Source organism: Vanacampus margaritifer, chromosome 17 (genome assembly GCF_051991255.1).
Source record: "Vanacampus margaritifer isolate UIUO_Vmar chromosome 17, RoL_Vmar_1.0, whole genome shotgun sequence".
Taxonomy (NCBI): Eukaryota; Metazoa; Chordata; class Actinopteri; order Syngnathiformes; family Syngnathidae; genus Vanacampus; species Vanacampus margaritifer.
The window spans coordinates 8,275,432-8,297,614 of record NC_135448.1 but is presented as its reverse complement, the minus strand read 5'-3'; the positions used below and the strand labels follow the sequence as shown (position 1 = coordinate 8,297,614).

The window sequence follows — 22,183 nt, the reverse complement described above, 5'->3', positions numbered from 1 at the left end:
TTCCCCCTGAACCTGATGACTACATTTTAATGTTTATCTTTTTCACAATTACTTTCCTGTTCCCTGAAATAATTCTACCCTCTTGTTTTACAACCTTGATATCTAATGATACAGTATCTAAAACGGTCATATCAGGTGACTGATGACACATCATAACACATGATCAAGCACAAATTGTTCCAATGTCATGCTTGAGCCATATTTATCTTCACATTTCCTCATCATGGGCTGACCTAGTTGTGATGGATGAATATTTGAATGGTGATGAACAAAACATTATAAATACAGAGACAATTAAAAAAAAAAGCATCAAAATCTCAATAATAATAAAAATCCAAAGCAACACACAAACACATTAGTAACAATAAGTAGACAATGACCTGACAGACTGAGAAGAAAGCAGGGAACTAATTACAAACAAACTGATGAGACAATGAGCAACACCTGGGCAAGGCAAGGCAGGTGGCTGAGGGAGCTGATCGGAAGACACCATGACAAGGACAGGTGGGCGTAATAACCTAACGAGACAGACATGTAAAAAAAAAAAAAAAAAGGACACCAGGAAAATCATGACATAATCAAAATCCAATCAAAACCAGAATTAAACAAACACAGATCATGACATTAATAGATGTCAATGTTTAATGTGTACTAAATGAGTATGTCACTCAGATTTTTCCTCTTCCAAAATTAAGGTTACACAAAAGACAGTATGAGTATTATACAGGGGATTTAAGAATAAGAATAATAATAATAATAAAAAAACATTGCTTAGACCAGGGGTCAGTAACCTTTACTGTCAAAAGCGCCATTTTAGGTCAAATAAATAACCAAAAATCTGTCTGGAGGTAAAACATTTGAACATTATAATGAAGGAGACAGTCTGTTAGCATTAGTCTAATGTAGTGAGGGCCTAAGAGCTAATTAGAGCTAAACCTAACATAAAAATATGCAGCATCAAATGCTTTCAGAATAGTTTTGGATTTTTTCCCCCTGAATTTTTTGCTATACTGTAAATGCTTAAAACCTTTCCCATAATGTCACAGTATTTGACTCACATTACTGTGATACCATTACCTTAATAAATTAAGAATATAAACATTGTTTATTCATAATTTTTATGATTTGTTATTATGTTAGCATTGCATGATTTCCATTCAGCATTTTTTTCCCATAATGCCACTGGCTATGAGGCTAACGGGAATTTAGGGTAGGCAAAATCATTGACAAACAACATGCTTACATTGATTCAGCATCAAACTGTCAAGTTGTGTATTGCTTATACTCATCACGGTGAGCTCAGAGGCAAAATGCCCGAAACACACACGACCCGATGAGCAGTCAGACTGGTGGAGGTGGAGAGTTGCTGTTGTCCATTCATCGACGTGGAGACAACCTTGGCGGGCACAGGTTGGGTTGTTGTGGTCCAGCGACGAGAAGCCAAGGTGGTGGTGGTGTCGGCGCCGTTCATGGGGGTGGTGATGGTCTTATTCGAAGGCAAGGTTGTAATAATGGTGATCATGATACGGTTTACAACTTACGATACAATATACTTTTATTTTCCCCGTGTTAAACTTTTTCCTGGACTCCGTCCAGCTGCAGTTTACAGTAAAGAAAAAAACAACAGAATAGAAAGAGATAAAATTAAAATTAAATAAGAAGTGCAGCAATAAGTAGAAGACTTCCCAGAAGTCTTCACAGAAGTGTACATGTGTAGAGAAGTACATACATGAGGACTGCACACACCCATATACACACACACACACACACACTCCTATATATATATTACACGCACACAACATTGCACCATATATCTTATTGCACTGGGTTAATGTCGGTTGGTAAGCAGTTTGATGGATGTCGGCAGGAATGAGTTCTTGTAGCGGTTCAGCCTGGTTCTGGGGGCCCTGAATCTCTTGCCGGAAGGCAGTAGCTGGAACTCATGATGCAGAATGTGAGTCGGGTCAGTAATAATTTTCTTTGCCAGTCTGGTGACGGACCGCTCATAAAGCATCTGTAGGGAAGGATGATTCCTGACCCCCATGATCTTCATGGCAGTCCGCACCAGACCGGCAATCTGTGACCTTGACTGCACAGTCAGGTTGCCGTACCAGGCCGCAATGCCGTATCTGATGATACTTTCCAATGCAGCCCGGTAGAACAACAGCATGATCCTCTGCTCCACTCCATAGACCCTAAGTCTGCGTAGGAAATAGAGACGCTGTTGGAGTTTGGAGCAGAGACTTCCAACATGTACCCTCCAGCTGAGTGTGTTGTCGATGTGGACCCCCAGATACCTGTATGAACTCACCTGGCTGATGTGGTTGCTTTTAAACTTGTGTATAAAGAGTCTGCATTGTAAAAAAAAAAAAAATGCAATAAGAAGGCTTTTTTATTTATTTATTACATTTTCTTACCTAAGGAAGAGGATTAGGGCCAGTGAAGTGAGAAAAAAAAGGTTGGCAGGATTCTGACTTTAATCTCAGAATTCTGATTTTAAAGTGAGAATTCTGACTTTGTGATGTAGCGCTATGAATTGTTGGGGGAAGTCAGAAAGTCAGAATTCTCACTTTAAAATTAGAATCTCAGAATTCGCACTTTAAAATGAGAATTTGGAGATTAAAATCAGAATTATGTGATTCAAGTCAGAATTCTCACTTTAAAGTGGGAATTCTGAGAATAAAGTCAGAATCAGAATTCCGAGATTAAAGTCAGAATTCTCACTTTAAAGTCGAAATTCTGAAAATAAAGTGAGAATTCTCACTTAAAAATTGGAATTCTGAGATTAAAATCAGAATTATGTGATTCAAATCAGAATTCTGACTTTAATCCCGGAATTCTGATTCTGACTTTAATCTCAGAATTCTCACTTTAAAGTGGGAATTCTGAGAATAAAGTCAGAATCTTGCCTGTCTTTTTTTTCTCTCTTCACTGGCCCTAATCTTCTTGCGTACTTATCATTACAGTAAATGTATTGAAATATTTTTAATGACTAAGCTTCCTCAGTAAATTTTCCTCCATCACCATTACATAAGCGTGTTTACCTGCACAAAGACAAATTCCAGCAGAGCCAGTGAAAAGAAACTCGGGACAAGGGTCGCGAGGGTAGCTGGAGAAGATTAGATAGCTCTTAATATGAAAAGAAAAATGCTCCGAGTTGTCACCAACGTTTTACAAACGCAATTATGACATCTGGGGGTAGAAAAATGACCAACAAATCAATATCACACTTGTTTTCTTTCCAAGTGCAACTTTTTAGTTTTAACACAATTTTATTAATTATTATTAAATTTCTGTATCAAGATGTAAAGATACGGTCATATTTCTATTAGTTTAACATTTTTTCATATATATATATTTTTTTACCTTTTATGTTAACATGAGCAACCAGTTCAGGGTGTACCCCGCCTACTGCCCGAAGCCAGCTGGGATAGGCTCCAGCACCCCCCGTGACCCTTGTGAGGAAAAGCGGCTAAGAAAATGGATGGATGGATGTTAACATGAGTATGAAAACTTAGAAGACATATATTTTATTGTACATTTAGAACAGACATAAAATTTCCAATTAATTGTGAGTTAATTATTAAAGTCATTATAAAGTCATATATATATATATATGGGTTATTTTTGGTGCCAATGCTAATTCCAATATGTTGCACACAAAAAAAAAGAAAAATAAATAAATAAAGCTGATAACACGTTTATTAGTGGGCACATGAGAGAATAGAGAGGTATATAATTCACATATAATAAAATGAACAACATTTACTGTTCTATGAGAAAGTACCATAATATTATATTAGCGTTTAAACGTCAAAACTCCATCTCCATCCGATTATTATTATCGGCCAATAGAATTGTATACTGAATATAGTGTAGTATTTATATCAACTATCAGTCAAAATCAACAAAACCATTATTTAAAGCACCGCAGTTGCAAACTCATTTAAATAAAAAACGGCTTTTCAAAGTGCCTGATGGCGATGAAAGTTTCCTCTCATTGTTCTCTTGGTGTCACACAACCTTCAACATTTCCTCCCCATGTGAAGCCGCCAGATAAAAAGGTGGCTGGAATTAAAGTCACAATTCTCACTTTAAACTCAAAATTCTGAAAATAAAGTGAGAATTCTCACTTAAAAATCGAAATTCTGAGATTAAAGTCAGAATTATGTGATTCAAATCAGAATTCTGACTTTAATCCCGGAATTCTGATTCTGACTTTAATCTCAGAATTCTCACTTTAAAGTGTGAATTCTGAGAATAAAGTCAGAATCTAATCTTCTTGCGTACTTATCATTACAGTAAATGTATTGAAATATTTTTAATGACTAAGCTTCCTCAGTAAATTTTCCTCCATCACCATTACATAAGCGTGTTTACCTGCACAAAGACAAATTCCAGCAGAGCCAGTGAAAAGAAACTCGGGACAAGGGTCGCGAGGGTAGCTGGAGCCTATCCTAGCTGGCTTCGGCCAGTAGGCGGCGGGGTACACCCTGAACTGGTTGCCAGCCAATCGCAGGGCACACAGAGACAAACAACCATACTCACAATCACACCCAAGGACAATTTGGAGTGTTCAATTAACCTGCCATGCATGTCTTTGTAATGTGGGAGGAAACCAGAGTACCCGGAGAAAACTCACGCAAGCACGGGGAGAACATGCAAACTCCACCCAGGAAGGCCAAAGCCCGGATTCGATCGATGTAATTTAAAAATTTTTTTTTTTATAAAGATTGCTGTTGGGCCCTCTGAGTTACTAAATAACTTTTAATACACTGGTGATATTTTTGTCACACAGAGAATTTGGTGCACTCAGGAGTGGACTTGTGACTTTTATGATGGTACATCATGTGATATCTTTATTATTTTAATCCCTTCATACTAAATATGTTAAGTAAAAACAGAAATTGGTCGGGCAAATATGTGCAATTTAAATTCACATGTATAACAGAACGTATGGTGCTCCACAGGGTTCAATTTCGGGGCCTCTGCTGTTTTCATTGTATCTGCTTCCGTTGGGTTCCATCTTAAGGTATTTTTTATTTCCTTTTGAAAAAAATTGCGTTCTTCTTTTTAATTGAGACAGGTCATACGTCACATTAAGGGTATGAAACGTTTTGAAATGAGTTATCTGGGTCATACTTTTTTAATATCATAAAAACTTGCTATTTTATGTGTGAACTATACTATCCTAAAAATGTGCATATTATATAAAAGTAATGGATTTTTTAAAACACTTATTAAAGTATGTGAAAATAACAACAATAATAGCAATAATTATAATATTAATTTAAAATTAAAAATAATGCTATGTTATGTTATTTCAACGGGTTAATACCAAATTCTTAGAAAGGTTTGCAAATATACTTAGGTTCTAATTATTTTCCACCAGAAGTATTCCACACATAATCAAATCTGAACGTTTTAATCATTTTTAGTTAAAAACAGAAAAATATCAAAAGACTTTTCCTTTGAAATAAATATTTTGTCACACACAATCTGAGCCTTTGCAAGAGTCCTGTGGTCTCGCCTTCTATGCGTTACAGATTAGAATGGAGATTACGCACACGAGAATTGGGCTGCACAATTCAAACAAAGAACAAGTCCCTGCTTTTAATGTTGTGGCTGAGGGTCCCACAGAAGTGGTTTCACTCAGGGACGGTGCAGGGGTTGGAGTCGAAGTTGTCGGTCCAGGGTTCGAGGCGCTTCCGGAGGATGCTGCGGTCTGCCTTGATGCGGTGGTGATTGCTGATGCCGCTAAGGTGGAAAATGGGGGGCGTGACGCTGGGGTTGAGGTGTCAAAAGTGTGGTCATGAGTCGAGGAGCGGCTGGGTGTCGGTGAGGTCGATGTCGGCTGGGAAGAAGCGTCGTGTTGGGTGTTCTCGGTCAGGCTTGTTTCGCTCGTACACGAGGTACACGCAGTCACTGTTAGTCCCTGCAAAATAATCACGTGTCCATTGGAGAAGATTAGATAGCTCTTAATATGAAAAGAAAAATGCTCCGAGTTGTCACCAACGTTTTACAAATGCAATTATGACATCTAGGGGTAGAAAAATGACCAACAAATCAATATCACACTTGTTTTCTTTCCAAGTGCAACTTTTTAGTTTTAACACAATTTTATTAATTATTATTAAATTTCTGTATCAAGATGTAAAGATGCAGTCATATTTCTATTAGTTTAACATTTTTTATTTTTTATTTTTTTTTACCTTTTATGTTAACATGAGTATGAAAACTTAGAAGACATATATTTTATTGTACATTTAGAACAGACATAAAATTTCCAATTAATTGTGAGTTAATTATTAAAGTCATTATAAAGTCATATATATATATGGGTTATTTTTGGTGCCAATGCTAATTCCAATATGTTGCACACAAAAAAAAAGAAAAAGAAATAAATAAAGCTGATAACACGTTTATTAGTGGGCACATGAGAGAATAGAGAGGTATATAATTCACATATAATAAAATGAACAACATTTACTGTTCTATGAGAAAGTACCATAATATTATATTAGCGTTTAAACGTCAAAACTCCATCTCCATCCGATTATTATTATCGGCCAGTAGAATTGTATACTGAATATAGTGTAGTATTTATATCAACTATCAGTCAAAATCAACAAAACCATTATTTAAAGCACCGCAGTTGCAAACTCATTTAAATAAAAAACGGCTTTTCAAAGTGCCTGATGGCGATGAAAGTTTCCTCTCATTGTTCTCTTGGTGTCACTCAACCTTCAACATTTCCTGTCCATGTGAAGCCGCCAGATAAAAAGGTGGCTGGATAATAGTGAGTTGCTGTTTCAGAGGCAAATCGTTCACGGTCACATCATGCAAAGGTCAAGCCGACTAGATTAGGAATGAACACGTTAACCACACTTTGCATATTTGCATGCTGGATAAAAACCAACACACCTCAACACTAACTGTATGCGTTATATCATTGTTTTGACTTGCTATTTTATTTGTCAACTGTACTTGTATATGACTCGTGACCAAAAGAGGAAATTACTAACCTGCCCTTGAGCAAGTCACCAAACTCCCCACTGCTGTATATGAATTGTATGCAAATGTTAAAAAAATTTAAATCCTAATTTGCATCAACACTTTATATGGTTGTTCTCAAAAGTCAAAAGTCATTGTTGTTTTTTACAAAGAGGTAGAATATATATATATATATATATATATAAATACATAAATAAATAAATAAATTATTGAGGAACAGGAGCGTTTCTGTTGATTCAGAATGACACTAAGTGTCAAACAAAAAACAAAATCTAACTTTGAATATTACGCAAGACTAAATAGAATACTCAATACTGTTTGGAAATTACAGAGACTCTCCACACTTTGCTTTCTAGCCACAGGTACATGAAATTAGAAATACACTGTAGTTAAATATTATTAGTAAATCATAGCATTTCACTTAATTTGCCCTATAATTAATATTTATTCACAACATATAATGTATCTTGGTTTTAATGCTCTTTTATTCAATTTTAGATGTCATTTTTGTGAGACTTTTCTCAAATGTAAAATTGGCCCAATACATTTTTATAAAGAGGTAAAAAGAAAAAAAATGAGGTAGATGCTTCTGTTGATTCACAATGACACTAAATGTAAAAAAAAAACAATAAAAAAAAAACAATAAAAAAAAAACAATAAAAAAAAAACAATAAAAAAAAAATAACTTTGAATATTATGCAAGACTAAATAGAATCCTCAATACTGTTTGGGAATTACTGAGACTCTCCACACTTTGCTTTCCTATAATTAATATTTATTCACAACAAATAATGTATCTTGGTTTTAATTCTCTTTTATTCCATTTTATGTCATTTTTGTGAGATTTTTCAAATGTAAAATTGGCCCAATACATTTGTGAAACTAATTGAGGTCAAATTAAGTGCAATGCGAGTAATTAAATTTAATTATAGAAAAATGATATTGGGAAAAAAATGAAAAATAAGAATACTGCTGAAAGTGCTCTTACCTCAGTGGAGCTTGCCGCTATGAAGATCAACCATACAAAGAGGACAAACATTGCCATCTTCTCCATTGTAGTCTCTTACTGTCTGTTTCTTTTAACATTGAAGTCTGCTCCCAGTTTTGCGCTGGTCTTTTTTATACCACTCTGATGCTGATAAGAAATCGTCGTCAGGGGCAGGCGAGAAGAGAAAAATCCTGCACCGTGTTCTGATACATTTCACTTTGCTAGCCTTTATTTCATCAACAAAATAACCCTGCTATGCTTTTGTCATCCATTTACCGTGACACCATTCCACCAAGCATACATTTCTACATCAGTTCACTATCATAGAAAAATGTAGGACAATATTAGATCAAAAAAGGTTCACCATCACACCAGGCTGACCACTCATGACCTTGAACGGGATAAATGGCAGAACATTACCACCTCATGACGCAACATATCAACATTTACACTGAAGAACATCGACAGTACAAACACTTCAAACTTCAGATACTGATAATCGGATGTTAATGGGCCAAAAGACAGAATGTTCATTCATTTTTGACAAATGACATTAGAATGAATCACTTTTCGTGTTTTTTTATTTATTTATTTTTTTTTATATAAAAATACATTTTCACTGCTGCCAAACATTATATGCTGGTATCAGTACTGTACATTTTTATAGTGATAAATTCCTCTCAGTATTGAAAACATTTACTGTACCTTTCACCAGATTTATTAAACAATACACAGTAACCGAGGGAAACTGATATGATTAACTAGAAGAAGAAGGAATTTAACTTCCAAAAAAATCTGTATTGACATTTTGAGTGGATAAGAATTCCTTTCAGCTCAACTAAAGCAGGCAGAGAACTAATTCTTGGCATAACTATAGAAAAAGAGAGTATTTTGCTGTTTGAGTTTTATTATCAAGTGTGTAGGAATGTAAAAGAAAAAGAAAATAGCAGTCTTGTGACAGCTTGTTGTTGCCCTACATGCCACCTTGATTCTTCAACAATTGGCATCCGTCCATTTTCTATAAACAAGACTGACATAAGCACGTACATGCTGCTTTGCTACAAAAGGGAAACATCATTCTTTATTCCTTTCTTTGACAACATTTTGCAGATAAAATTATATTAAAAAAATAATAATTAACTGAAAGAATCATTGCCTTTTTTTAAGGACAATAAAAGCTGTGCCAACATAAAATGGAGTTTACTTCCTTGAAACTGTTAAAGCGTGACAGTAAATTGAACCTTTGGCGTCGTGTTATGCAAACTGTGGGCAGGCTCATCATGTCATTTAAACACAAAATGAACAATGATTGCATAAAAAAACAAAAAAAAAACTGTATATAAAACAACAAAACCAAATAAAAAAAAAAAATAAGGGGGGGGGTGTTTTCTTTTTTAAGCGAATGCTATACGCTTCCGAGGTAAAATATGTCAAAGGTGTTATTCCGGACAATAGATTATAAAAAGGACACAAAAAATGTCTCTGAACTCAGACTAGAAATTGGGATTTTTCTTTTTGTAGTGTTCCGAAGATGACCTGTGAGCGGCAGTAGTGCGCTTTGGCCGCACATACTCTGCCGGTAAACGTCACAGAAGGAGAATATGAATGGATGTCGTCAAAAAGGAATGAACATTTCTTGCAGAACTAAACAAAAACACGCCGTCAACCAAATATTTTTGGGACATACTACAACCAAAGGGCATCGTAAGTCACGGTATGCAATGTCTGTTTGCTACTGTAAATTCGTTGTACAATTACGACTGGTTTGTTAAAACGTCCTTTGTTTGGAAAACGTTAGCATCTTAGCCTGACAAGCAATCAATAAAGCACAGTTGCTCACTGTATTTCAATCGGGTGCATGATCAGCCGTTGTATTTGATGTATTGTGGAACTTCATTTTTTATCCTTTAGTCAAAGCTGTGACGAGATGTTTTTATAACTTCACACACTTCGCCATGCACTTCAGACCACATTGCAATCATGACGGTTGTTTCTATTTCTCTATTAAAACGACTCGAATAGATGATAGTTGATTATTTCTCGCTCAGCTTCGTGTAGTGATGGCAGCATCAATGCCACAGAAGACGGGCATGGCAGGGATGCCCCCTCAGCAGCAGCAACAGCCCCCTCACATGCCTCCCACTGGCGCCATGGCCGCAGGTCAGCAGACGATGCCACCCCAGGGCGCCCTCAGAGAGATCTCCCCCGTGTTCCTATGCCGCATCGGACAGGAAACCGTCCAGGACATCGTCACTCGCACCATGGAGATCTTTCAAATCACACGGGCAACGCAAGTAAGAAAGATAGAAACCGCTTGAATTTTCATTTGAATTGATCGTAAAATGACGAAGCGAAACTCAAGATAAACATATCATTATCTGCCCGTCCTTATCTTTGTTTCAGCTTCCCAATGGTGTGACTCAGAGTCAGGCAATGTACCAGGATCGCTTTGGCAAACTCCAGGAGCACTTGAGACAGCTCGCCCTGCTCTTCCGCAAACTGCGCCTCCTGTACGAGCGCTGCGTAGAGATGACGGCTGACCTGCAGGAGGGGCCGTCGGAGGTCAGAAAAACAACCTTGCTATTTACAGTGGTGTTGCTCGGGTTGATTTTCTCTCTGTTCAACCTCGTTTTCATAATATACTGTACAATATATATTTTCGCAGCTTGTGCCGTATGTTGGAGAAGAGTTGGTCAACGTCAGAGTGGAGCCTTGTAGTCCTTCAGTCCACCAGGAGCGAAAAGAAGTCCTCGAGGTGAATTATATGAGGATTTTATCAGACCCAGTGATTATAAAAACACATGAGTTATTCTTTATTATTGTTTACTGTTATCTACGATATAGGGCATCTACAATTTAGAACATGAATCTGTCATGGAAAGCTTTATACATATTTTCAACTTAAATCAAAGTCAAGAGGCTAACAATGAGCCATCTAAACAAAACAAGCTAGACTTTTTTTTTTTTTTAGGTCTTACTACATGATGCCCAAATATGAATTTGACATGGTTTCTGTGGGTCATTAAACTCCATTAAAAGTCATTTAATAGATTTTGTTAAAATTAAGGTGTTCTTGCTTTATTTTACATACGTTGTGCAAAGGAGTCACTAGAACACAATTTAGCACTTATAATTGTGATAAAAATGTATTTGTGGTGACTAGTTTTAATTTACAATGAATAAAATGGCCCGGAGTCCACAATGCTTCATTTTACAAACGCAAATTGCCAGAAGTGCCAAATCTAGGTCCCGAAAGTAAAAATCCTACCACAGTTTGGCTTTAGCCTCAGGTGATAGTTAGCTAGCTCCCTAGCTAGCTACCCTGGTGCTCGTTTACCTGCTAGGGGCCTGGGAGCTTGGCTTTAGCCCCTAGTGCTAGCTATTTAGCTAGCACCCATGGTGCTCGTTTACCTGCTAGGAAGCTAGTTAGCTAGCTAGCACTAGGGACAGGGTCTCCACTTTCTGGACCTGGATTTGCCACCTCCGCAAATCGCTTTGAATTTGAAAATAAAAATGTGCTTTTTTCCCCCACTGATGTCTAGCATGAAACACTACTGCCACCTAGTGGCAGCAAATTATCTCAATACAAATCTATACCATCAATGTTTCTTACTCCGTTTAACTGTTAACTTTTTAGTCGTACAACATGATAATTCATAAAATGGCCACCATCAGACAAACGTATCCCTCGATGACCCATATATGTAAAATTAATGTTTTTGACTTGTCACCATTTGCAGAAAGTGCGTCAGAAGAACCAGGAGATGAAGGTTCTTATGGATCAGATGAGGAACTTGCTGTGGGACGTCAATGCCATGTTGACGCTAAGGAAATGAGCAATCCTGATGCACTGACTGGGAGAGCATTTGCAGGGCAACATTCAAAATACACTCTGTTGTACAGTGAACCCATGTCGGAGATAATTGAGTAATTGCAAGGCAGCTGAATGATTTGTTCTGTTTTTGCTGAATAAGTTATGAACTCATTTGTGGAAAAACTTGTATTCCATTGAGTCACGACAACAGTTCTTTGCTACCATCTGCTGTCTCAACATCCGACGCATAAAGCACATGGTGTAAGTAATATTGTGCTCATTATGCTCCTTCTGAAAAGTGAGAGGTGCACTGATCCAACGGGCCCCTTGGCAGCTATGTACAGTACATCTCAGGTGTTTTGCACTGCGAGTGCGTATGTGCATGCGTGTCCTTAATGAGTCTTCCTCAATGCTCAACAAAGTTTGCCCTTGTTCAGGCTTGCTTGCCTGTGAATGTAATTTTGCCAACTGGGTCATATCTGTTTTGTATAAAATAAAATTGTTTTTCTAATATGTAAAAAAAAAAAAAGTTGGACGTGTTCCTTCAAGGATGTACGGAAAGAGGATGAGGGCCAGTGAAGAGGGGGGAAAAAAAGTTTGGCAGGATTCTGATTTAAAAGTCAAAATCTCAGAATTCTGACTTTAAAGTGAGCATTCTCACTTTATTCTCAGCATTTTGACTTCAGGAATTCTGACTTTAAAGTGAGAATGCTGATTTTGAAGTCAAACTTTACTTCACTTTAAAAGTCATTAGTGCTACTATTAGTCTCACTTTAAAGTCGAAATTCTGAGATTAAAGACAGAATTCTGACTTTAAATGAGAACTTTAAAGTCAAAATTCTCAGATTAAAGGTTCTGGCTTTAAGGGAGAATTCTGACTAAGTGAGAACTTTAAATCAGATTTTTTACTTTAAAGTCGGAATTTTCACTTTAAAGTCCGAATTCTGATTTTAAAGTGAGAATTCTAACCTTAATCGAGGAATTCTGATTTAAAGTGAGAACTTTAAATTAGAATTCTCACTTTATTCTCGGAATTCTCACTTTAAAGTCCGAATTCTGAGATTAAATTCAGAATTCTCACTTTAAAGTCGGAATTCTGAGATTAAAGACAGAATTCTGACTTTAATCTCAGAATTCTGACTTTAAATGAGAACTTCAAAGTCAGAATTTTCCCTTTAAAGTGAGAATTCTGACTTTAATCTCAGAATTCTGATTTAAAGTGAGAACTTTAAAGTCAGAATTCTCACTTTATTCTCGGAATTCTCACTTTAAAGTCCGAATTCTAAATCCAAATTGCCAAACTTTTCTTTTCCCTCTTCACAGGCCCTAATCCTCTTCCGCAAGGATGTGAATGAAATCTGGGAGCGTCAAGAAACACAACAGTCTGCATTTACAAATCGTTTTATTCATCTTAGTTTATTTTGTGTTGTCAAATTGTCCGTTTTCCTCGGTAATAGACCCTGCTCAGTAATACCGAGGCAAGAATAGCCCGAGAACATGGCACTGGCATTCAGCAACGACACTCCCATCAGAAGCTTCCTCTGAGGATGTCTATTCTCCATGACTGGAGGGGTTAGAGTTCACGTCCCACTTAACCGGACTTTGTATTGATTCAGTCCACCAGGGTCTGCCTGACTGACTGTCCATGTGACAGTTCACGAGTCCCTCTGTCGCCATCTCATCTGGACATCACATCAGCAAGTTCCACTTGGTGATGTCCAAAAGCCCACTTGTAATGTCATATCACGCCCTCTCCAAGTCTTTGTATTTCTTGCGGAGGACTGACACTTGATCTTTGAAGAGCACGGGGTCGAGGCGAAATTGAGAGTGGACCAGAGGCATGTAGCCAAACCAGTTGGCGAAGGTGTTGACGCACTCTTGGCGCTGGTTGAAATGCTCCGGGTTCGCCCAGGGGACGTTCTTTGTGGCCTGGAGGGTAAAATAAGACAATGATTCGGGTCAACTGTGACGAAGTTTGACATTAAAGAAAATGACAGAAATGTTTGCATGTGTACGGCAATGATTAGCCAGCTAATTAGCATTATATTAAAATGTTCGGCAATCGCTCAAAGCCCATTTAGGCAGTTTATCAACGCCCTTGTTGTTACTTCGCTGTTAGCATCTGACGACGCCCTAGCATGAAGGGGGTTTACAGATTTAAAAGCTGGACTGAAGAGACAAACCCTCACAGAATGGAGGACCAAAACTGCCAGAATTAAAAAATAAAATTAAAAAAAAATAAAAGTGAAATAAAAAATAAAAAATGCATATAAAAAATATAGTTAATTCAAAAATTAAATCCCCAAAAATGAATACTAATGGAAATAAAAGCGACAAAAAAAGGCTATCAATAAATAAATAAATAAATAAAAGTAAAAAAAAAACGAGATTAAAAAATAATAATAAATATAATTAAATATCAATAAATACAAATGCTCTGCTCTCACATTTATTTCACGCTGCACACGCTCCTTCAGGACAAAATGTTTTTCAAATGAGGGGAGCGGTCCTAAGCGTGTGTGTATATATATATATATATATATATATATATATATATATATATATATATATATATATATATATATATATAAATAAAGTTGTTTTTATTTTCATTTATATATATTTTTTTGTATTTAATTTTTGAATGATATTGTTTATATCCATTTTTATTTTCACATTAATTAATTTATTCTTATTTTATTAATTTAATTATTTAAAATTTTGTCAGTTTTGGCCCTCCATCTCTCAGGGGTTAGCTTAACGCTAACTAGCTACTATGACAAACATGGCACGGATGGATTTACCATAAAACTTTACCAAAAGTGAAAAAGCGGAACTTCTGCCATTGGCCAGTGTTACAATGAGGGATCCTTGAGGTTAAAGTAAGTTATTTTAAACTAAAAAGCTAATCATTTCTTTAAGTTGACGCAGCTGTGTTAGCGCGTCGGCCGCATGTGGACACTTGTCCGATGTTTAAAAAAAAAAAAAGTGAATATAAGGCTTGGTAAAGCACCTCAGACAATATATGGTGTAGATAAAGTGCTGTAAGTGCACTACATTTACCATGATGCTAAAATTAGACATTTCTTATTCTTATTTATTTATTTGCAAAAGTACAATTACTAACACATTCAAATGGATTTAGTGGTTTGTATACACTACACTGTCTCGGGTCAAATTTGCCCCATGTCAACTATAATATATTTGAGTATTTATCTTTATATTTTCAAGTGTGCACCAATAATAAATCCGTGAGTACTTAGTACCTGTGGGCTAGGCAACTCCTTGTATTGCTTCCTTTGAGCCACTTTGATGGGCGGCAGGTGGGTGACAGCGGAAACCAGGAAGTTCATCAGAATGTCCTCACAGTTGGACGTGTGATCCACCAGCGTTCTCAAAGATTGCGGAAGGTAGTGCGAGAACAGGTGGTGGTAGTACCTGTGCGCATGGCAATATTTCAGAATTAAGAGGAGACCAATAAAGGTTTGACTGAATCATAAATAATGTCATTATGGAACATTTACATAAGAATGGCACACAATATTGAAAATTTGGCGCTCAATGGTTGTCATGGCAATAACAGAAATACCGGTTAGTGCTTCCCACAGGCGCAAACACATGAAATATTCTTTTCTGATGTGTTTTCAAGGTCTACAAAGTGCCTGCATTTTGGATAAAGTGCTTTAAAGTGCTTGAAATTGTAGATACAAGTTATTATACCAAAAAAAAAAAATATGACAAGACTGCTTGCTTGTTAGATGGAGAAATGAAATGTGGAAAATTTTCAGAAAACATGTTTGTTCTCCCGGTGATATTTTGAAAAAAGTATTTAGAATTTGTTGTTTGTGCCATAATACCAACTTTTGTATGTGATAACATTGCATCTGTGTTTGTGTATGATGCCACCACAGCAAGATAGCTGGGAAATCAAAAATGTAACATTTACTGAACTGAAAGTTGGTCTATAGGAAAGGTACATAAAGATTAAAAATAGGTGGGTCATAAGTAACCCAATTATGGGTCAAAAAGAGACCGACAGATGTTGGTCCCCAAGTATTGGTCGGCCTCTTTTTGACCCATAATCGGTTTACTTTTGACCCAACTGCTTTCAATTTGACCTTTTATTTTTAAAACTTATAATTGGGTTATTTTTGACTCAACTGTTTTCGATTTGACCCATTTTTTTGTACAAAACAATACAATTTGTTGGGTTGTTTTATGGAAGAAAAAAAAAGCAAAAGTTGGGTCAAATGACCCAAGTAGAAGTCCATTCCTTTTAAGACCCATAATTTGACCCAATTTTTTTTTCTTTCTTTTTTTGTACAAAGCAATCCAATTTGTTGGGTTGTTTTGTTCTATACAAAAAGTAATAGTTGGGTCAAATTGACCCAAGTAGCGGTCAGTCCCTTTATGACCCATAACTGTTTTATTTTTGACCCAACTGTTTTCAATTTGGCTTATTTTTTTTGACTGATTATTGTTTTGTGTTTTTACCCATCTGGGTTATTTTTGTCCAAACTGTTTTCAAATTTGACCCAAGTTCTTTCTTTCTTTTTTTTTGGTACAAAGCAGTACACTTTGTTTTGTTGTTGTTGTTGTTTTGTGCACAAAAGAAAAAAAGAAAAAAATGGGTCAAATTGACCATAATTAATTGGGTTACATAACTGTTTTCAACTGATTTCTTTCTTTAGTTTTTTTTTTTGTACAACACTATCCAATTTGTTGGGTTGTTTTGCGCAAAAAATAAAAAAATAAAAAAAATACATTACAAAAATAATAATTAAATGACCCAAGTAGCGGTCAGTCCCTTTATCACCCATAATTGTGTTTTTTACCCAACCGTTTTTACAGTGTTAAATAATTATTTAATTAAAATGTCTAAAAAAAACGTTATTGTTATTATTATTATTATTATTTTTTACATATTTTAAGTTTGGATGCAAATTATTATACTTAAAATTTAAATACAACTGAACAGTACTGAACAAATACACTTACTGTTCTGGATAAAAAAAATTAAAAAAAATAAAAATAAAAATACTAATACTAATAATAATAATAATAAATATATATATATATATATATATATATATATATATATATATATATATATATATATATATACACACACACACACAATAATGCAGAGTTTGATTGCATTTTTAACAAATAACAATCAATTACAGTGATTCTTTCACATACCACTAGATGGAGTCCATGTACCACCAACAGTGAGTAGTTAAACTCCAATTTGGTTTCATGTGTTTTTATTGGCCAGTAGTGGCTGTGAGATTCCACTGTATTATGTTTGATATGTTTTACCTGTGGTAGAAGGCAGCCCCAGTCAGCACTATGGAATAATCATTGGTCCATTTGGAGGTGTAGCCCCAGGCGTGCTTTAGGGGATCCCAAAAATGACTCCGAGGAGGATACCCCACAATCCGATCAGGGAAACTCCGCCAAACCAGGAAGGCAAAGTTCACCTACAAGTACATGGACGCTTTAGAACACTACTCATTTACTGGTGCAGCAAATCCTGCCAGGTGAGCACGCACCTCACTCGTCAACAGGACCGTGTCCTCATCCAGACTCAACACTGCGTCGGTTTCTATGGCAACGTGAGGCAGGAACCGACTGGTGGTCTGCGAGAGCAATACAGCAGTAAATCTTACAGAGCCGCAAGCTACTTTTTATTTGGCGTGTGCTTTGTGAGATTAGGAGAATGAGTCAGAGATGATCTCGTTACAATAAATGAGCTTTTGCCAGGGCGGCTATAAAAACAGAATGACTGACATGAATGGAAATGAATGCCACTTGGGTTGATGGAGATGTCAGATAAAGATGTGGATATGAAGATAGATGATGTCAAAATGAAGGATGGCAAAAAAAAATGGAGATAAACAGTCCAAGTGACTTCCAGTGTGTCACTCAGACATGACGGCAGTGGAAGCGACACTGACCTTCCTCTTGCCGTCCGTCACAGTGAGGGGGACTGGCATGGGAGGCCATTTGCTGCGACTGGGTGGCGCTTTCTCGCTGTTCCACAGGATGATGATCTGGCGCAGCAGAGAGACCATTTCAGTTGATCAAAATCAGACACAGCGGATGACAAAGACAAGACTTTATTGCTTACTCAGCAAACAACAATAAACATGCTAATGCAGTGTTTTAAAAAATATGAAATACAATTTTATGAGTAATTTACATTTTATTGCATCCTATAATAATTTTTTTCTCATACGAAGCTCATATAATGTAATGCATTATTTTTTTTAAAATCTGATAATACAATGAAATACAATATTAAGAAGTCAAATGATAGCTTTTACGGGAATTATTTTTATTTTCTCCTCTCACAGCTTTGGTGGTCCAGGACCAAAGGTTATTATGATTAATGAAAACGAATGAAATGAGTAAAACTAAAATCGGGAAGAATTTTTTTTTTTTAATGAAATAAAATGAAAACAAAAATGCTGGGGAAAAAAGATTGAGATGAACAGTGCAAGTGAATAGCTACGATTATTGCTAAAATGAACTTTGTTTTCGTTTTTGTCATTTCATTATTATACATTAATGTTTAGAGTTCATTTTAAATGTATTTGCTGTACAGAAGAAGGAAGGTCTAACAGTTTGAGAATTGTAGAATTTTACTTTACCTCACAATACACAGGGACCTTTAATTTTTATGCGTAAAAAATATTTATCTATTTTTAAATGTTATTTACAAAAAAACTAAAAATAATACTAAAACTAATAAAATCTAAAATGTATTTTTGAAGGGAAAAAAGGGATAAAACTAACAAACCTGCTCTAAAAAAAAAAGAAAGGAGGTAGATTAAAAGCGTAATTTTGTCTTGAAGAATTTCATATTCATTTCTCATTTCTTCCCTGTTATCTGCAGAGTGAAAATGCACATGCTAAGTACATACACAGCTTGTCAGTATTATTATATCATATCAGGAAATTCTACGAGAGTTTTTATTTAACAGTAGACAACTGCATTTTCTATTCTGCTTATCCTTATTATAGTGACCAGGAGCCGATCTCAGTTGACTTTGGGTGTATATATATTAGGGGTGTGCATCGCTCCACAAAAGGCAACTTGATACGGTTTTCAATACGTGGGGTGCGAAACATTTTTACATACATTAGAATGAACTTGTCAGTATTGTTAATGTGCCATGGATATATCTCTCCAATAAAAGATGATTCAAAACGTATCTCAATATATTTCAAAATGATTCTGTTGGATTGCATTCACGTTTTAATAATAATAATAATTAAATAAAAGACTTTCCGGTTCAAACCAGTTTTTGTTACACACCTAATCTATACGTACGTAAGTCTACCTACTTGTGAGCAGTACTTTGACTTGGAGACCACCTGAAGCAACTTCATGATGGGTTGAGACTGGGACACCAACGGAGAGACAGCATGGATGATAGCAGTGAACTCTTGATTCGGGCTGATGCCTTCAGCGAGATAAACACATTTTATTTGTACACAAGGACGGAAGATTTCTCTTGTTTATCATCTCAGTTATGATACAGAAATTACACAAAAAGTGTTGTTTACCTAACCCCAGGTAGTAGAAAGGAAAATGTGCAAGGTGAGTGGAATATTCTGGCAGGACAAGTAGACCTCCCGGCAGGGAGTTCCACATGTATTTGTTCCTTGATATGTGAGAAAACACACGATCCTTAATGATCTGGAGAGGAAAAATAAAAAAAATAGGATCAAAATAGGATCAAAAAGATCATTCCACCAATTTTAATTTTCACATTTTTTTATTGTGTCTATGCAGCAACAGCAGCCATCTGAGCCATTCCCCATGGTGTACTTCTCATTTACACCAACAGGGGGGGCCCCTGAGGCGGCGACAGTGGCATCCCGCTGTTGCCCTGTGCTTCACTGACCTCAGGCTGACTGCACAGCTGTCTCCCATGGGGAGAGGTCCCCCCCTCAGCTTGCTGTATGTATATAAGCAGCTTATCACCAACCTCCAGAACCTTTCCTTTATTATCTCAAGCATAAATCCCCAGCAGCAAACACACTAGGAGCGGCCAGACTTTGATTTTATAAACATGGAAGTGCAAAGGGAACGTGTGCCTCACTGTGTGGTCTTTCCGAATTTCACTGGGGAAAAAAATCTTTGTGTGTTTTCTGTCCGCAGAGGTGGCAGATCCACGTCCAGAAAGTAAAAAAAAAAAAAAAACGGACACAGTTTGGCTTTAGTCCCAGGTAGCTCCCTAGCTAGCTCCCATGGTGCTGCTCATTTACCTGCTAAGAAGCTAGCTAGTTTTTACTTTCTGGACCTGGATTTGCCACTACTGTATAATGTCTGTGCTAAAACAAAAATAACAAATGTCCTGTCCAGGGTAGTATAAAAAGAAAAGTAAAAACTCGTTTGGCTTTAGCCCCAGGTGCTAGCTAGCTAGCTAGCTCCCTAGCTAGCTCCCATGGTGCTCGTTTACCTGCTAGGAAGCTAGCTAGATAGCTATTATCCTGTGACAAACGGTGGCAGGGTTTTTACTTGACTGTGCTAAAACAAAAATAACAAATGTGCTGTCCAGGGTATAACACAAATTTAGGATACGGGATCTACTGGATGATTAAAGTGAGAGTGAGGCGGGATCGGACATGTTCTGACTGATATTTGCAGCATAATGATAACGTATACATTAAAGGGGGCTTTGAGACTGCAGGCATCTCAGGTGTGTGCTTTGAAAATGCGCCCCGCGCCTAAGAAAGCAGGAACAAAGTAAAACTGTCAAAGGAACGCTGGAATTGGGAGCACTGATCGGAATCCAACTCTATAATCATAACAGAGGGTCGTTTGATTCAAATGGAAATCTCTCCCAGAAAAAGCCCTTCTAAAAGATGCAATCATAGCAGCACACGGGCAGTAAACAGAAGAGAGGTTTTGTGTACAAAATTGTATGCTAGCTGGGAGGCGGACTCGTCACAAGATAAAATATTTTCATTTTTCGGCTTGCTACAGAGCAGCCCCAATAAGTTAAAAAACAAAAAAGGTATTGTTCATACAGCATTAAGGGTCAAAGTTCATGCTCTCTATTTATTGTCATTGTATCATTTCCCATTGTTTTGATTGTCAAAGGAAGCATTTACCTCCAGTGTGGTGAGGACTATCTTGTCCACAGAAGAGAAGTAGGCTTCCCACAACATCTGCGTTCGCTGTCTGAGAGTCAAAACTCGCTCGTTTCCGACAGCTCTCACCGTGGACGGCACCTAAAGAAAAATCATTTGACTAATGAGAAATCACCCAAAAATAACTCTTACCACAAACAAGGTTATTATAGTTAAAGAAGAAGTTAACCCACAAGTTTTCTTTACAATAATACATTCTATGCAGCCTCGCTAATTGAAACACAGCATTCATTGATATGAGTTAAGCAGCAAAATCCACCCGTTTTTTCAATCTCACAGGGCGGCCATTTTGGCACTTGCTCTTGACTGAAAATGACAACACAGTTGCTCAGGTAACAACCAATCACGGCTCAGCTTCAAAAAACAGGTGAGCCGTGATTGTTCGTTACCTGAGCAACTGTTATGTAATTTTCAGTCAACAGCAAGTGGCAAAATGGCCGCCCCCTGAGATGGATAAAACGGGTGGATTTTGCTACTTAATTCATATTCCACAATCACAATATTATTCACAATGCTGTGTTTAGACCAGTGGGGGCACATACAACCTATTATTGTAAAAAATAAGAATAAATAATTTTTTTTAGTGAATTAAAATAAAAACTAAAATGATAAAAAAAATAAAAAACGAAAACTAACTAGAATACATCTTACATTTATAAAGCTAACAGTTTTCGATTTTAAATTGATTTATTTCTGTATTGCTTTACTTTTGTACAGAAGGAGGAAAGTCAAACAGCCATTTACAGTTGTTTACTATTTCAAAAAACTAATATTCTAAACCTAAAAAAACCCTCAACTATAACAAAGCATTTTCCAAAAAATATAAACTAACTAACTTGCTCTAAAAATGATTTAATACTATTCAGAGGTGGCAAATCCAGGTCCAGAAAGTAAAAACCCTGTCACAGTTTGGCTTTAGCCCCTGAAGCTAGCTAGCTAGTTCCCTAGCAGTAGCTAGCTACCACCAGGGGCTAAAACCAAACTTTGGCAGGGGTTTTACTTTCTGGACTTAGATTTGCCACCTCTGATATTATTTGAAACAAAAGACAAACATTAAAAAAAAAAAAACTACAATGAAAAAATTAAAACTGCTAAAACTCTGACCCAAACAGCATTAAAGAATTCCAAAAGGTCTCGAGCCTTAACAAAAGAATGAGGCGAGTAAAAGAAACAGTGGTTACAGTTATTTTATTGACAGT

General features: G+C 36.5%; 3 protein-coding genes across 5 annotated transcripts in view; 1 reads left to right on the top strand and 2 right to left on the bottom strand.

The window, feature by feature from the left end:
* Nucleotides 1–5,409: 5,409 nt before the first annotated feature.
* LOC144037775 (uncharacterized) lies at nucleotides 5,410–8,087 on the bottom strand. The gene is made up of 2 exons (XM_077549535.1): nucleotides 8,003–8,087; nucleotides 5,410–5,935 (listed from the first exon to the last, which is right to left on the bottom strand). Exons 1-2 carry the CDS (start codon nucleotides 8,066–8,068, stop codon nucleotides 5,534–5,536), a joined length of 468 nt encoding a protein of 155 aa, XP_077405661.1. The 5' UTR covers nucleotides 8,069–8,087; the 3' UTR covers nucleotides 5,410–5,533.
* A 1,462-nt stretch (nucleotides 8,088–9,549) lies between these two features.
* Nucleotides 9,550–12,329, top strand: LOC144037390 (mediator of RNA polymerase II transcription subunit 30). 3 transcript variants are annotated; one of them, XM_077548848.1, is made up of 5 exons: nucleotides 9,550–9,716; nucleotides 10,051–10,296; nucleotides 10,406–10,564; nucleotides 10,668–10,757; nucleotides 11,743–12,329. In XM_077548848.1, exons 2-5 carry the CDS (start codon nucleotides 10,063–10,065, stop codon nucleotides 11,836–11,838), a joined length of 579 nt encoding a protein of 192 aa, XP_077404974.1. In that variant the 5' UTR covers nucleotides 9,550–9,716; nucleotides 10,051–10,062; the 3' UTR covers nucleotides 11,839–12,329. The 3 variants fall into 3 exon arrangements, with proteins under 3 accessions (XP_077404974.1, XP_077404973.1, XP_077404975.1); XM_077548847.1 differs by having other exon boundaries at nucleotides 9,559–9,703; nucleotides 10,052–10,296; XM_077548849.1 differs by having other exon boundaries at nucleotides 9,559–9,706.
* An 872-nt stretch (nucleotides 12,330–13,201) lies between these two features.
* ext1c (exostoses (multiple) 1c) overlaps nucleotides 13,202–22,183 on the bottom strand; it is an 80,453-nt gene continuing 71,471 nt past the window's right edge. Inside the window, exons 5-12 of the mRNA XM_077548663.1 lie at nucleotides 20,946–21,065; nucleotides 19,392–19,524; nucleotides 19,170–19,288; nucleotides 17,777–17,872; nucleotides 17,372–17,458; nucleotides 17,139–17,299; nucleotides 15,083–15,254; nucleotides 13,202–13,745 (exon numbers count right to left, since the gene is read on the bottom strand). Of these exons, the coding sequence (XP_077404789.1) occupies nucleotides 13,560–13,745; nucleotides 15,083–15,254; nucleotides 17,139–17,299; nucleotides 17,372–17,458; nucleotides 17,777–17,872; nucleotides 19,170–19,288; nucleotides 19,392–19,524; nucleotides 20,946–21,065 (1,074 nt within the window). The 3' untranslated portion in view covers nucleotides 13,202–13,559. The remainder of the gene's footprint in view (nucleotides 13,746–15,082; nucleotides 15,255–17,138; nucleotides 17,300–17,371; nucleotides 17,459–17,776; nucleotides 17,873–19,169; nucleotides 19,289–19,391; nucleotides 19,525–20,945; nucleotides 21,066–22,183) is intronic.

What these genes read in the sequence shown, in the direction of transcription:
- LOC144037775 (XM_077549535.1), bottom strand. Translation starts at nt 8,068, where the DNA reads ATGGAGAAGATGGCAATGTTTGTCCTCTTTGTATGGTTGATCTTCATA. An exon ending in TAGCGGCAAGCTCCACTGAG is followed by an intron (nt 5,936 to 8,002) that starts GTAAGAGCACTT and finishes ATTATTTTGCAG; the next exon opens with GGACTAACAGTGACTGCGTG.
- LOC144037390 (XM_077548847.1), top strand. Translation starts at nt 9,604, where the DNA reads ATGAATGGATGTCGTCAAAAAGGAATGAACATTTCTTGCAGAACTAAA. An exon ending in ACATACTACAACCAAAGGGC is followed by an intron (nt 9,704 to 10,051) that starts ATCGTAAGTCAC and finishes TTCTCGCTCAGC; the next exon opens with TTCGTGTAGTGATGGCAGCA. An exon ending in AAATCACACGGGCAACGCAA is followed by an intron (nt 10,297 to 10,405) that starts GTAAGAAAGATA and finishes TCTTTGTTTCAG; the next exon opens with CTTCCCAATGGTGTGACTCA.